Source organism: Lactuca serriola, chromosome 8 (genome assembly GCF_051521515.1).
Source record: "Lactuca serriola cultivar US96UC23 chromosome 8, Lser_US96UC23_V15, whole genome shotgun sequence".
In the NCBI taxonomy this organism is placed as follows: Eukaryota; Viridiplantae; Streptophyta; class Magnoliopsida; order Asterales; family Asteraceae; genus Lactuca; species Lactuca serriola.
Window position 1 is genome coordinate 157,624,580 of NC_136415.1, and position 16,286 is coordinate 157,640,865.

Genomic DNA, 16,286 nt, shown 5'->3' on the forward strand with positions numbered 1-16,286 from the left:
AAGATGTTTGGCAAAACTAGTTTTAAAAGCTACTTTTGGAGTTTTTATACAAGGAAAATGAACTTTTTGGAAAAGTCAGGAAATCCCGACTTTTTGTAACTTTTTGAAAAAGGACTTTTGGGCTATAAAAAGCTAAGTCAAACACCCCCTGAATATCGATTTAGAATCGGATAAAAGAATGATAAATGATTTGTGTCTAAAAATAAAATACCAAATAAATCTCAAATAAGAATTACTCATTCAAACAAAACATATTAGTACAAACAAAGTACATTTAAACTTAACTACCAAGAATATCATATCAACTATTTCCCTTTTCATACAACACCAATCATCTCCCTCACTAGTAAATACAATCAATAATATTAAGAAGTCAAATTCGGTGAGAAGCCAACCACTCTCGTGCCGCCACAAGGTCCGGCAACACGGTGGCACCGGATTTCTTCCAGTCCAAGGCATCCGGAGTTTTAAAGCGGTCCAACAACAATGCATGCATTCCAATACTCTTAGCGGGTAAATAGTCTTTTCGCATGCTATCTCCAATGTGCAAAGCTTCTTCGGGTGCTATATTTCCCGCCCTTTCTAAAGCAATTTTGTATAATTTCGGATCCGGTTTTTCAATTCCCTCAAGGCCCGAAAATACACCAAAATCCCATTCCGATCCCTGAGTTCCAAACGCTAACAAAATTATTTTATTGTATCACGTCGTTTTGTTAAAATGTAAACCTATATATGAGTGCGTCTTTTTAACTTTTTTAAAAATTCTCAAATATTTTTTAAATATCATTTATCATGACCACATTTTCACTATGGGGAAAAAGAAGGGATAATATACTTTCATTTCTTTCTATTACAGTATTTTTCTTTTGAAGGCATTCTACTTTAAAAAAATCTACCAAAATATAGCATTGTACTTCTAGTTTTTTTTTTTCTTATTAAGTAATTTTACTTTGAAAAATCTTCCTAGTTATAGCAGTGAAAATTGTTTTCTTTTTGGATATCATTGCTATATTTGGTAAGATTAACTAAAGTACAATGTTGTAATAAGAAAAAATGAAAGTAAGTCGCCATTTTTTGTATTCACTCCCAAAAACATGACTGAGTCACAGTATTACTATTAGAACCCTAAAGTTCATTCAAATTTCATGGTATTTGCTTCTAAGTTTTCTACATTGACCAAAATATGATGGAATTGACTATGTTAAAAGCTATATTTCAATAGGAAACAAAACAACTAACCTCATGTAAGCCTAGAGCTGGAAGAATTACATCTGGATACCTGTATTCTGCATTGCTAACAATTCCAACTGTCACACCTTGTGAACGAATCCATCTTAAAAACGGTTGAGAATCAGGGAATACTGTGTAAGGTGCAGCAGAACCAAAGGTGGAGTATATACGCCTGAATACTTTCTCAAATGTCTCTTCATCGAAATCATATCCTGCCTAAACAAACATTCCAAACAAAAGGGTAAAATAGTCATTTACTCCCAAGTCCCATTCCACCTTTTTTAGTGGGACGAAAGTCTTTTGTCATGTCATGTCAAAGAGATGAATGAAAGAAGTGATTAAAAAGTTCATAAAAGGTACCTTGATAAATGAATTTTTCACACAAGTTTTCCACCATACAATGTTGGGCATTTTCTCAGCATGTCCAAAACATGGATATTTTTTTGCCATTTCTGTGTATGCGATTTTAAATCCATCATGAACCCTTTTGTAATCTGGACATGGAAGCCCTACAGATTTAGCAGCCATACAATAGTAGTCACCAAGCTCTCCCTTGTAAGCCATTAAAGTGCCAGTAACATCCACAGTGATGCATCTCAACTTTGTTATGATCGACATATTTGAAGCCGAAAGTTTGGGTTTTTTTTCTTTTAATCGAGATGATAGAACAAGAGCATTTAGATGATTATGTTCCACAAATCAAGAAGTTCCTGCATTTGAATGGAATGGAGCATTATGAAATAGTGAAAGATCTTGTTTGTTTGCCATGTAAGAAAGGAATCTGATTCTACTTTTTCATCCCCTGATGGAATGGACAAATAAAATGACGAACAAAATCAAATTTAATGATCTAGTCAAAACACATCGTTTCATCCCAGGTCAAACCAGAATCGATCGAATGCAAATGCAATAAACTATAAACCCTTCTTCCTCAAAATCAAATTCAAGTAAATTTTCAAATCGAGCAACAGTAACAATAAAAAAAAACATAGATAGCTACCGATCAATCGATGTTCGTGCTTGAAGTTAGCTCGAATAGTCAAAAACCCATAAAAGAATAGAGAGATGAAATTGAGAAAAGATGGAGTTAAGTTGAGTAAATACCAAGAAGTTGAAATGGAGGAAGAGAGAATCTCAGTTGCTTCGTTTAAATCGCCATTGAAGGAAGCGAAAGAGCTTTGGTTGTTTTTTTCAAACAAGGCACATCGAGTTAAATAATGATAATGATTCGATGCACTTCTTTTCGATTCCTTCAACAGTAGTACTCTTGGACGCTTTCCCGCGGCGCCCGGAGGTGAAACGAGGGGTGGTGATGGTGGTGGTGATGTTTTCCCGAGAGATAGAATTCGCTGTTGCCCGAGAGATAGAATTTCCTCTTGCTGGCTATGGAGGTAAGGTTGTTACATAAAAGGTCCCTATGATTTCAATTTGTTTCTGTTTTTACCCACTTTTACTTCTGCTTTTCATGCTACACCATGGTCTTGCTTCATGCGGATAAAAAATGAATAAGGAAAAAAGGTATAAGAAAATAAATTAAGTTAATTTATTTTTTCGTTAAGGTTATTAAGTTAAATAAAAATCACCTAAATCTGTTAAAATAAAAATGTACAAGTTGACTATTTTGTGGTTAATTTTATCATGTTTGATATTATTGTCAATTAATGGAAGTTGGGGGGCTCCAGTGTATTTTCAGAGTTTATTTGAGAAAACCGTGGACGCAATCCATGCCTCCGGTTTTGTTTAAAAATCACAATAATGACTAATGAGCGTCAAGTTTTAGGCTCAAAGTAAACTTAAAACAGCACGTTTCTAGGTGAGGTGGATTAAGATGTAAAACAAATTTTATTATTTTAATAATTTTAATAATTTTGCTACATATAGACATGCTATAATTGATTTAAAGCATAATGTAACAAAAGGCTTATACTAATTAAATGCAATAACATATTCAATAAGACAAAATTAATTTTTTTTATTGAACATTATTCGTTTTAATATTCTAGAGTAAATTACACGACTGGTCCCTATGGTTTGGGGTAATTTGCGCATTTGGTCGCTAATTTATTTTTTTAATTTGGAAAGTCCCTAATGTTTGTTTTTGTTACGCGCTTGGTCCCTATTTTTGTTTTTGTTTCGCGTTTGGTCCATGTCTTACCTAAAAAGACTATTATTTAAATAGGAAAAAATGGTATGATAGATAAGGTAATGTGAGGGGGTTGGGGTTGGGGTGTGTTTATTTAAATAAGTTAAAAAATCAAGGGCAAAATAGTCTTTTTAGGTGAGACAGTGACCAGGCGCGTAACAAAAACAAATAGTAGGGATCTTCCGAGTTAAAAAAATAAATTAGGGACCTAACACGCAAATTACCATAAATCATAGGGACCATTCGTGTAATTTACTCAATATTCTATAATGATTGGTAAAATATGATAGTTTAGTCCGATTGTTAAAATATGATTGTTTAGTCCGATTGTTAAAATATCAAAGGGAAGCAATTCAGTAAATGATTTTGTCTCTTCGAAATTATTGTTTGGATAACCGACCTGAAGCATCGTGTTTATATTCAAACATAAAATTGTACATTCACCCCATAATCTTGATGAATGCAATGATGCTTGGACAATATCTGAACGATTTACTATTTGTGTTACTGGAAGAATCTGTCGAAAGCCACCTCTAAATACATTGGAATTGCCTCTAAATGGTTTATTCATATCCGATGAAAGGATAACGTCTCTAAGTGTCCTATCAACTTGTAACATCCCAAAAATCATGACCAAAATTTTCATTTTTAATTATTAAGTAAAACCATAGTTATCAAAATCATCTCATCAGAACATAAGTAATAGTATCTCATTGTTGGAATAGTGTCTAAGGCTGCAACTATATTAGGCAAGTATTTGACCCGGTTGTGCATGGTCCTTTTGGGTTGCCTTCACCATAGCAACTTGACAGGATGATTTATTATGAGAGAATAAATATTATTAATATATTATGAGAATAATATAAGGAATAATAATATTGTTATTTGATTAATATAAGTCATAAATTAATTAGTATTAATTTGGTGACTTAAAGAGATTAATTAAATAAGAGGGTATAAACTGTCAATTGTTTGATAGTTACACTTTAGACTGTAAATCCTTATTGGATAGAGGATGGACGAATTCTAGAAGCTAGGGATAGCTTAAAATCGTCCAAGGTTATCTAAGGAATGGATTTGGATTGCTTTAAGGAAAGATTATCCAACTAGGGTTAAAGCTGAAACCCTTAAGGAGTCTACAAGTATAAATAGACCCTCTGGCCAAGGGAATTCGGCATCTCATCTCAAGTAGAGAACCCCTAGCCGAATTTCCTCCCCTCTCCTCTCTCTCAAATCATCCTCCTTGCTAGTTGGTGTTTGTAAGCCATTAGAGGAGTGACAATTGTGACTCTAGAGCTCCAAGACAACAAGATCAAACAAGAGATTCAAAGGTAAACTTCTAGATCCGTTTTGTATTGTTCTTATACCTAATTAGTCATTAGAAGTCTTGGATTCAAAGCATGTTTAATTAGAAAGCCTAGATCCAAGCATTAGGGTTTTGCATGCGCACATAGGAAAGTTCTTATGGCTAAAACCCATCACTCATATCAAAACATCTGTCAAATATATCAGAGTAAACATCCCAGGTTAAAAAAAAACATCATGGTGTGTGCAATGTAGTCATCCCGAACTCTTCCCTTTACTACCGGAAGTACCTGAAACCAAAACTGAAAACTGTAAGCACGAAGCTTAACAAGTCTCCCCAAACTACCACATACCATACATGCAAGGTTCTAAATGGCGTGAGGTGTGGCGTGGCGGCAAGGCCAAGCCTCAAGCTTCACGAGCCATGGCGAGCCACGGCGTTTTTCAAGGCGTGATGTAAGGCGGCGATTTTGTATTAATTTAAAATTATATTACCACATAAATATAAATTTATATTAAATATAACTACTTATTAGAAGTGTTAGATCAATAACTAATAGCAAAAAGTTAACAAAAACCACAATACTTGTATCTTCGATTTGAAAAGACATAACGAAGCGAAAAAAAACTGTGTCTCAAACGAAAAAACACGCGCCATAACACGCCATAACGCGCCATGGCGCGCCATATCACGCCTTGCCACGCGTTACGCCTAACAGCAACGTTATGAAGCTTTTCGTAACAGCGAAGCCACGCCTCACGCCATGGTGCGCCTTGGCGCGCGCCATGGCGCGCCTTTTAGAACATTGCATACATGTAATCACATAATCACATAATGACATATCGTAGGCCCCGCCCGGCATCAGGTCCCGCCCGGCATCGAGCAAAGCTCTGTATACATATAAACATATCAACATATACACATAGATAATCACATAACATAAACATATAAACATTCATCGGGCACCGCCCGACATTGGACCGAAATCTGGAAGCATACAAACATTCATCGGGCATTGTCTGGCATCAGACCGTAATCTGGAAACATACAAATACGAACACATGCAAGAATCACGAAGACATCAAGCATACAAACATTCCTCGGGCATCGCCCGACATCGGATCGAAACCCGGAAACATATAAACCTACATCGTGCACTGCCCGACATCGGACCTTAGTCCAGAACATACTATCATAACTATACGGGCCAGCATTGGTGCCTTCGACCCGTTCATACAATAGGAAACTCACCTCGAATGTCGGATGATAGCTAAAATGTCTCTGTCCGAAAATCGGCTCTACTCACTCCCAGAACCAAGTGATCAATCCATTAAAATCCCGAAATACCCCAAATGCCCTCAGAAGTCAAACTTTTTCAATCGTGGTCAAAGTCAAGGTCAACAATTCATGTTGACCCAACTCGTCGATTGCATCTATCAACTCGTCGAGTTCCTTCAGTTTTCAAAAAACTAAGAAAACCCTAGCCAACTTGCACTAAGTCTGGGTAATTTGGTTATATTTAACTTACTTCCATCATTATCCTTTTTAATTTGAAACATATTTCCCCGGTTTATGGTAAGTTGATCATTTTGATCTCTATTAGGGGTGTAAGTGAGCCGAGCTACTCGTGAGCTACTCGGGATCGACTCGTTAAAAGCTCGACTCGAGATCGAATTAAACGAGCCCGATCCGAGCTCGAGCCGAGATTCAATTAGTGGGTCTCGAGACTAAACGAGCTTAAACGAGCCTACACACACACACACACACACACACACATATATATATATATATATATATATATATATATATAGAGAGAGAGAGAGAGAGAGGCTCGATTAGGCTCGCGAGCCCATTAACTTTTTCACGAGCCGAGCTCGAGCTTCATTTTAAGGCTCGAATCGAGCTCGAGCTCGAGCTCAAGTTTCCTCAAAATTAAACGAGTCGAGCTCGAGCTTGGTCAGGCTCAGGCTCGGTTCAGCTCGTTTACACCCCTTTATCTCTATTCATTTATTATTATCGCTATATATATATTATTTTTTTTACTAATGTTATATTATTTTTCTCTTAAGGAACGAAAATTCAAGTGAAAGTGTTAAAAAATAACTTGTCAATTTTAAGAAATATTAACAATAAAATAAGTCACTTTGGTTTGGAAAAAGAGAATTTGGCTTCTATATCTTGCAACTTAACATTTATATTATACCATAACATTTTAAATTTATGAAATTTTGTTAGATACATAATTTTGCAAGTTCTTTGTTAGATATTTGTGATTTGAGGGATATAATGGTAAATTTATCAAATTGATCAAATTTAATGACTAAAAAGTCATTCGTTGAAAAGATAACATATTAAATTAACTTAATAATACGTTTCATTATACTTCATTTATACATCCAAAACACAGTTGCAGTGTAGAATGCAAACATCCAAAAGTTTAATCTGGATTTTGATTCTAATCATTTGGTGTTAGATTAGCATTAGTCAAAAAGTACACTAATATTAGAAGTTAAACTAAGCTAAAAAGGCTTATTATGGATATAATGGTAAAAATAACAACATGATCAAATCAAATATCTAAAATGACAATATTTAAACAGAAAGAACATATACTTAATATAATTTTTCCATTTACTCAACTTCATTTAAACATCTAAAAGACAATTCTAGTGTTAGACTACATACATCCAAAAGAAAGCCCATAGCATGGACTTTAAAGCAAAAGAAGATTTACATACGAAAAAGAAGGAAAAGTAGATTGACTAAGGGTGCTGATGAATAGGACTTATAGGTAGTCCTCGGGGAGGTTCTTCATCAGGTCCTTGTAGTGCTTGATCCTTTTCTAGTAGCCTCGAGAATGGAAGATATGTTGTTCTCGACAGAAAGGTCTTGAGAAATCCTTTCTGTGAGGGTTTTCTCTGCAATGAGGAAGTTGTGGTAGTGTACATGGACGGTATTCTAGGGTGGAGTCAAGCTTAAACATCATTTTTGTGACCTCGTCAATCTTGCTTTGCAGTGCTTGAATGATTGCAATAACTTTGCGAAAGTGGATGATCAGGTTGTAGAACATGGATTCAAATTATTGGCTTTTCATGGTGAGAGTGTTTCATAAGTAGATGGTTACGTGTGTGTGTGTGTGTGTGTTTATTGAATGGGTGGAAAATGTTTTATAGGGTGACGACTGTAATTGGTAGTTGTGGCAATTTATTAATGCATTTAAGCCAATAACCTCTGAATTTAGAGGACACACAACGATTGATATGGTTTTAAATGTTAGAGATTTATTGCTTTAATTAATCTTTTCACTATCCATTTAGACGTTTAATTTTTTTTTTTGTCAAAAATGAATATTCAATAACATGGAAACAGGATCATGGACGATCTTTTAAAGTTCTAAACCACTCGTTATATTCTTAATTTATAGAAAGTAAATAGTTAAAATATATATTAATTGCCAATATAAACTATGTATATGCATATTTTAATTTTCCTATTTAAAATATATTAATGTGTTATATTAATAGTATTGTGATTTAATAATACATGTCTCTCAGCCAGATCCACAGCACTTTCCATGTCTCTCAGCTGCGAAAGTGCTTAGTGGACGATTCAGCGGTAGTGCCGTTGGAGCATATTCAGGTTGATGACTGCCTGAATTACATTAAGCGCCCAGTCGCAATCCTCGACAGGAAGTCGAAGGATTTGAGGAACAAGAGGGTGGAGCTAGTGAAGGTGCAATGGCAGCACCGCAAGGGTTCGGAATGGACTTGGGAGCCGGTGGACGAGATGATGGAGCACTATCCCGAGCTGTTTCAGGATCGAGCAGCAGACTTCGAGGACGAAGTCTAAAATAAGTGGGGGAGATTTGTAACACCTGATTCCTGGTATGTATTCGTGGTTATTAAATCTCTTTATTTTGCATAATTAGCCTTGGACTCGGCGAGTTGAAGGACTGACTCACCGAGTAGAAGCGGGACTAGACGCGGGATCTACTCGGTCTACTCGGCGAGTAGGTCCGATGGTCTCGGCGAGTAGACCCTGTTTGGACTTAAACCCTAACCCGGGTGTTTGCACCCTATTTAATCGATCTAACCCAGCCTCCACTTCCCTTAGCACTCCCAGAGACCTGTAGAACGAAACCCTAGCCTCCTTTGTGTCCTTGTGGGTGATTGTTAGCATTTTGAAGGTGATTTGGGGCTTGGGAGAAGAAGGAGAAGATTGAAGAGTGCAAGAAGGGAAGAAGATCCGGAATCTACTCTGTGAAGGGCTTCTATTCAGGTAGAAAAGACCCTAACTTGATCTTTAGCTCGTTAGTCCCCTTTTGTCCCTAAGAAAAGAGGTTTTAAGCCCTAAGAACCTAAATCTCTATGTGTTTATGGCTAATGTTCTGCAAGGACTTCGGATTTGGACCTTTTGGACTTCATAGTAGCATAAAGTCTCTGTGGTTGAGGTAGTGGAAGTCCCCATTGAGTATAGGACCTCTTGTATAGCTTGGAAGTGCATGTTTGAGTTCATAGGGCCATGCATGCACGTAAAGTTTACAACTTTACGTGGTAAATGAGCCCTAGGACCATGGATCTGTGGTATGGAAGTGTTGCATGTCCCAGATCTGGCCTACTCAGGAAATGGGCCGAAGGACTCGGCGAGTTCTATGAAGATGGTCGTCGACTCGGCGAGTTGGATGAACAAACTGGGCGAGACCTATGAAGATTGCCTGGAACTCGCCGAGTAGTTCTTCAAACTCGGCGAGTAATATGAACATCCACAGAACACGAGGGGTTTAAGCGTCGAAGGCTCAACCCTTCGTACCTGTGCACGGAATTAACCGTATAACGTAGTCCCGAAACCCCCAAACCCTCAAATGGGGCGTTTTGGTGTGGATTGGAAGCGATCAGGGGATCTGCTCGAGGAACTCGGCGAGTTGCTCGCAAGACTCGACGAGTTGGGATTCGATTCGGCCCCAAAGTCCCGGGTAGCGAGTCAAGGGTGACTCAGTGAGTGAAAAGAGGGACCTGGTGAGTGGGACCGGATCAGTGAGGGATGGACTCGGCGAGTTGCTCGCAGGACTCGGCGAGTCCAGTCAACTGGAAGTTGACTTTGACCTGGTTTTGACTTGGTAAGGGGTAAAAGGGTCATTTTACCCTAAGAACATCTAGCGGTGTTTGACTGATCGTTTTGTGGGAATTATAGTCGGGGGACGTTAGCAGCAGCAGCAGTAGACAGTTAATTCCCACACATACCAGCAGCCTATTCGAGGTGAGTTACCTTCCAGTAGCGGTGGGTCTACGGCCACAATGCCGGCCCACCAGTAGGAGTCGTATGTTAGATGATTGTCTTTGTGATATCATCTAAGTTGCTACTACCTAATATGCTATATGCTAGCATGATATGTTATATGTGATAGTAGTAGAGTTCGGTTGTTAGGACCGGAGGGTAGTCAGACACCCCAGAAATGTCTGACAGTACGTGATGATATGTTTGCATGCTGGCCCGTTATGTTATATGCGATAATGGTAGTAGGAGGGGACTAGTCCCCGAGGATCGGTCGTTAGGACCAATGGGTAGTCAGCACCCCAGAATGGCTTGACACGGGTAGTCAGCACCCCAGAATGGCTTGACACGGGTAGTTGGCACCCCAGAATGGCCGTACCGGGTAGTCAGGCACCCAGAATAGCCTGGCAGTATGCGTGTTATGTGTTTGTATGGTATGTGGTACGATGGGGGAACTCACTAAGCTTTGTGCTTACAGTTTATAGTTTTGGTTTCAGGTACCTCTTCGTCGAAGGGGAAGGAGCCGGCGCGGTAGCGGCACATCATGCACACACACGGGTTTCCGTACTTACGAGATTCTCTGGGATTTATACTTTGATATTTTGATGATTGTATGATTTGACTTTTAGACATGGCTTACGTTTTGTTATGGTTTGATCAAACAATGTTTTTAACTATTAATGTTTTTCTAAAGTAATGTTTTTTTAAAATGAAATTTTTGGACGTGAAATTTGGGTCGTTACACACCATGTATGGGTTGTTTTTGTAACTATGCTTCAAAAGCATGACTACTTGAACACGAATATTTCATGTTTCCTTCGGCACATCAATGTCAGCCAGACAATCAAAGACGATTTCATTGTCAATGTTATGTGTCATTCCACCTTCTGTAAAAACATAATATAATTGTATTTATGATTCAGAAGTACACTGCTATAAGGGGATAATGGTCAAACCACTTTGAAGAACAATTGAAAGTAGAATGTTATTTTGATATTATATAACAATTACAAAAAATGGTCCATGTAAACTGAATTGTTTAAAAATGGTAATTTATCAAATCAAATGATTAACAATAAACACAAAGAAAACACATAATAACATTATTATTTAAAGAAATGGTCATGTAAATTGAAATTTTAAAAAATGGTCATTTGTTCTGTTAATAGCATTGTAATCATAATAATTACATAAATAATCCTTGTAAATCAGAAAATATAAATGCACAAATTCAAAACATTAAAGATTAAAATCAAAGTATACTGTTATTAACTAGATCTGTTAAAAACAAAATAGAAAGTACAACTCACTTCGTATCCACTTTATAAGAAGCAAAAGATGTAAAACTTAATAGTCATATCAATAAGCCACTATAAGTATGAAATTGTCTAAAACAACACGAATACCGTCGTAGCAATGATGGACAAACCGATGATAGTAGTAATGATGGACAAACCTATTTCCAGGTTCAAAAATCATAAAAATAATATATAAAAAATAATATCTTATATATATTCGTTGTGTTATGCGTTTAAAAATTTTAAAAATTAATGGAAAATATTAATATTGTTAAATATAGCTCATTATAATCTGGAATATCATCAATGCTCTTGATTGGAAAACGGATGTAGTAATCTTTTACCTTGTCCACAACAGTATCGGTATTAAGTTGTGAAGTATTAATGGATGACTCAACCTTCACATCCATATCAGCAATACTACATAAAAGAAGAACAAAAAAATTTAACAACATAAATAATTAATGATTATGAATAACGAAAAACAAAACATTAAGCTATTATTTATTGAGAGAAAAATACGCTTTTTTGAATTCTAAAATGTGAGGCATATCATCATTGATCTGCAATCTCGACCCAAACAAACAGATACGGACTTGAGGTTGGCTTGGAAATAAAAATTAAACTAATAAATTAGCATATCTTATTAAAAAATATTAATGTAATGACATGGACATATAAAATAAAAAATGGTCTTATAACCCCAAGTCTTGAGCTTTGCTATATGTAGGAGGAAGATAACAAGGGCATTATCATTTTGATGTTCAAATATGTAGCTGTTCAACTTCAATGCAAAACCATCCAACAAAGCAACTTGAATTTTCTTACCACTATAAATGAATGATTGGGTTATATGGAGATAAATATTAAACATGGTAAATAAATAAATAAATAATGAGAGGTTAAAAGTACCTTAAATCTGGAGCAACCACATTCATTAACCTTTTTTTCACTTCTTTTGTCCATGATCACTCTCATGGGATCAGTAGAAACAACTTGAACAATAAAATCTACAAAAGTTAATATGTAAGGAAATATATTATTATTATATTAAAAATTTATTCTAAAAGTAATATATATATATATATATATATATATATATATATATATATGTGTGTGTGTGTGTGTGTGTTGTGTGAAGATGTTAAGAGAAAAAACTTACTAACTGCAACAAGGGTGTCAAAATTTATGGCAATCAAATCTTGGAAAGTCACAAAATTAAAAAGATCGATCCTATCAACAAAAGGAGCCGATAAACGAACTGTCGTTTTTTAGAAATTTATCTTATGCATGTGATCAACCATGTAATCTCCTTCGTTTCTAGCCATACCAAATTTAGTGATTTCCCTGACAGCTCCTTCATCGAACAAGGCTTGAAATACATTGATGAAAATTTTTTTATTGTTGCTTGTATTTTGGTGCCCTGTAGGTTATAACCCATGTTGTATTATTAAACATAATATATTAAAATATTAGTTTATTTTAATTTAGGAAAATTAGTACCTGCTAGTCCATTAAAATCATTTCCAAGCTGCTCAACATGTTTGGTTTGTTTTTGTAAGTCTGCTTCCAAAGCATGACTACTTGGACATGAATATTCCATGTTTCCTTCGACGCATCAATGTCAGCAAGACTATCAAAGATGATTTCATCACCACTATTATGTGTCATTCCGCCTTCTGCAAAAACATAATATAATTGTATTTATGATTCAAAAGTACACTGCAATAAGGGCATAATGGTCAAATCGATTTGAAGAACAATTGAAAGTAGGATGTTATTTTGTCAAATGTCATCAGGGTTTAAAATGGTCCCTTTAAAATATTATATAACAATTAAAAAAATGGTACATGTAAACTGAATTGTTTAAAAATGGTAAACTGAAATTTTTAAAAAATGGTCATGTAAACTGAAATTTTTAAAAAATGATCCTTAATTCTGTTAATAGCATTGTAATCATAATAATTACATAAATGATCCATGTAAAATAGAGAATAGAAATGCACAAATTCAAAACATTACAGGTCAAAGTCAAAGTATATTGTTATTAACTAAATATGTTAAAAACAAAATAGAAACTACAATCCACTTTGTATCCACTGAACACAACTATAAAAACTCAAAAAATTTTGAAACATATAAGAGCACAATGGTCAAATCAATTTGAAGGACAATTGAAAGTAGTTTTTTACAATTAATAGAAAGTAAGAACATCATATTAAAGAAGGGTCCTAAATGACGAATGTGATGATGCAAAGGGTGATGTTGTTCGAACGTGATTCTGCAAATGGTCTGAATAAAACATAATGGATGAACAACAACACATGATTTATACAACAATTTCAACAATGATTATGGGAAGGGTATCAAATTTCAAATTCTTTGATTCTTTAAATTTTTGCGACGATATTCTTTAATCTTGTAGATACGTTTCATATAATAGATATGAATTATTAAAAGAATATAAAAAAGGTAAGTGCTAAGAACGTGTTTTTAATAAGGAACGAAATTTACTTTCAAAAATGATTATGAGGTTTAAATGTGTTGAATACATTCTTTTTATAAATGACGTTAATATTAAATCATTTAGTCAAGCTTTCAAATGTAGTGAATATTAATTTAATTTAATTTAATTTTATTTTATATTAACAGAAAAACGAAAAAAAAATGATGATTTGCCAAGTATAATAAAAGTAAATGTGAAAAAAAATTCAATTTTACCATTAAATTTGTTTATAAAATTCATCCATTTAATATTGAATAAAAGATCAATAAAAAAAAGTAGGATGCTAACATGTGTATATATGAAAGTAGGATGCTACCATGGTCCCTATGAAAAATATAATTCAAGAAATGGTCCATGCTTTTACAAACAACACCTAAAATAAACAGAGTCGATAAACTTCTTTTAACTCCCTAAAACCATTTTAATATGCATTAATAGAAATATAAAATCATTCACATGACATGAGGGTTATATTATTCTAAAAGATGAATGTCAAAATGGTTTTGAGTGAACATTATAAAAAGAAATCAAATAAGATTATGATATGATTCATAAAATACAAAAAGAACTTATACAGGAGACATTCATGTTGACCTTTATATAATCATATCAAGCATAAACACTTTTAGTTATAATTTAACATAATGATACAAATGTAACCAAGCATAATTAATAATGTAACAGAAGTACAATACAAAACTAGAATATAAGGTTTTTTTGGTCAGATTTGTAGCTTTTCTTGAAAATTACAAAATACTAAAAAAGTAAAATACAATATATCACGATATACTTCAGCTGTAATACCTGCGTTGCTAATTTTGTAGATATTATTGATCCAACAAACTGGCTATAATTTTCTAGAATATAAGGTTTTTTCGGTTTTTTGGGTTGGGTTTATGGGTTTTCGGTTTTAAACCGTGGGTTTATGAGCTCCTTTTTTTCTAGTTTTTTGGTTCAAACCCAATAAAAGTACGTTGCAATAAATAATATTGTATCTATTTTAAATATAATAAAATAAAGAGTATGGATACTAATATCCTAAAAGCATAAAAGTGTTCAAATGATCAAAGTTTAACAACATTAACAGTTTGTTGAAAATTAACATAAGGTACTAAAGGGATAAAGTCTAAACTCTAAAACTAAAAGTCTAAAACATAATAAATAATATATATGTGGGTCGGTTCGGTTTTTATGGGTGGTTTTATACATCAAAACCGAACCAAACCGTTATTTTTCAGTTTTTGTAAAATTCAAACCTAAACCGTCGGTTATTGCGTTGGTTTCGGTTATGTCGGTTTTTTTTTTTGGTTTTTCGGTTTTCGGTTCTGTTTTTGCTCATCCCTAATTGGAAGTATAATGTAAACTTTGGAAATGACCATATTGACATATTCTGAAAAAGGCAACTCCTGTTCAGAAGTCATAGTAAAAAATGGTAATATGGAATTGTTTCCATGGGTGGAAGTTATTCTCTGAATCTGTGTAAGATTAGAAAACTTAAGGCAAAGAAGGATGTTCAAAGGAATGTACTTTGAATATGAGGCTTCGTTTCCATGGAATTGATCTCCATTGGAATACTTTGTAATGTCTGTTGCCAAGTCTTTGTGACTTTTGTGCATAGTCATTACAAGAGAATCATTGCATATAACTATATAAGTTTAGAATCTAACAGATTACAGTAAATGGCAAGAGTTTGGTATTCTTACATTTACAAAATGGATTGGGATTGTGAATTGAGCATCATTGGAGTCATGTTCAATTGATCTATTTCACAAAAGAAAGGACCATAGATAAACATAGTATGCATGCTTGGTGCATGGCATGATTATTGTTTCAATTCAAGTATTAAGTTGATAAATCGAAACAATGAATAATGAGTAATCAATATGGTGCTTAGATAAAAGGGTTTTTATTTACACTCAAGAGTTTGGGGCCATATGGGATTAAATATTATTCTTGTGTTTCACTTTGCATGTTTTGACTTCCAGAATAACTAGGGTGTTCTTCTTGAATGACTAACCATCCACAGTCGATCATATGTTGGAAGTAGATATTGTTGGATTAATGTCTAAGTCCATAACTATAATTGGTAAGACTTGACCCGACCCGGCATGGTCCATTTGGGTTGCATACCATCATGCACTTGGATAGACTATAATGAGAGAAATAAGACACTTATGGTTATTAATATATTATAAGTTCTAGTATATTAATAATAAGAATAATAAGATTATTTAATTAGTATTGATCAAGAATTAATCTAGGATTAATTAAGTGATCAAAAGAAGACTAATTAAATATATGGGTTGATTGTGTAAATCATCCATACTTGTATAGTAGGCTAATGCTCCATGGATAATCAAGTTGGGCTAAAACCCATAGGATGGTCCATGGATGCTCCATGGTGTATTTGTACCCATGGATCATGGAAATGAAAGGCCATGTCAATTAGGGTTTACATGGTGTAACCCTAACTATATAAGCATCTTATTCTTGACCAAAATCGACTACTAGTGTGTGAAAAGAAAGGGCTAG

At 34.6% G+C, this 16,286-nt stretch overlaps 1 protein-coding gene across 1 annotated transcript; it reads right to left on the minus strand.

The window, feature by feature from the left end:
• Nucleotides 1–215: 215 nt before the first annotated feature.
• On the minus strand, nt 216–2,588 carry LOC145069727 (Haloacid dehalogenase-like hydrolase (HAD) superfamily protein). The gene is made up of 4 exons (XM_079016676.1): nt 2,335–2,588; nt 1,591–1,940; nt 1,240–1,446; nt 216–664 (listed from the first exon to the last, which is right to left on the minus strand). The coding sequence occupies exons 2-4, from the start codon at nt 1,846–1,848 to the stop codon at nt 374–376; spliced, it is 756 nt and encodes a 251-aa protein (XP_078872802.1). The 5' UTR covers nt 1,849–1,940; nt 2,335–2,588; the 3' UTR covers nt 216–373.
• Nucleotides 2,589–16,286: the final 13,698 nt, after the last annotated feature.

Coding starts and splice junctions, on each gene's coding strand:
- LOC145069727 (XM_079016676.1), bottom strand. CDS start 1,848: ATGTCGATCATAACAAAGTTGAGATGCATCACTGTGGATGTTACTGGC. Junction 1,447..1,590: donor TGAAAAATTCATTTATCAAG/GTACCTTTTATG, acceptor ATGTTTGTTTAG/GCAGGATATGATTTCGATGA. Junction 665..1,239: donor CAGCTCTAGGCTTACATGAG/GTTAGTTGTTTT, acceptor TTTGGAACTCAG/GGATCGGAATGGGATTTTGG.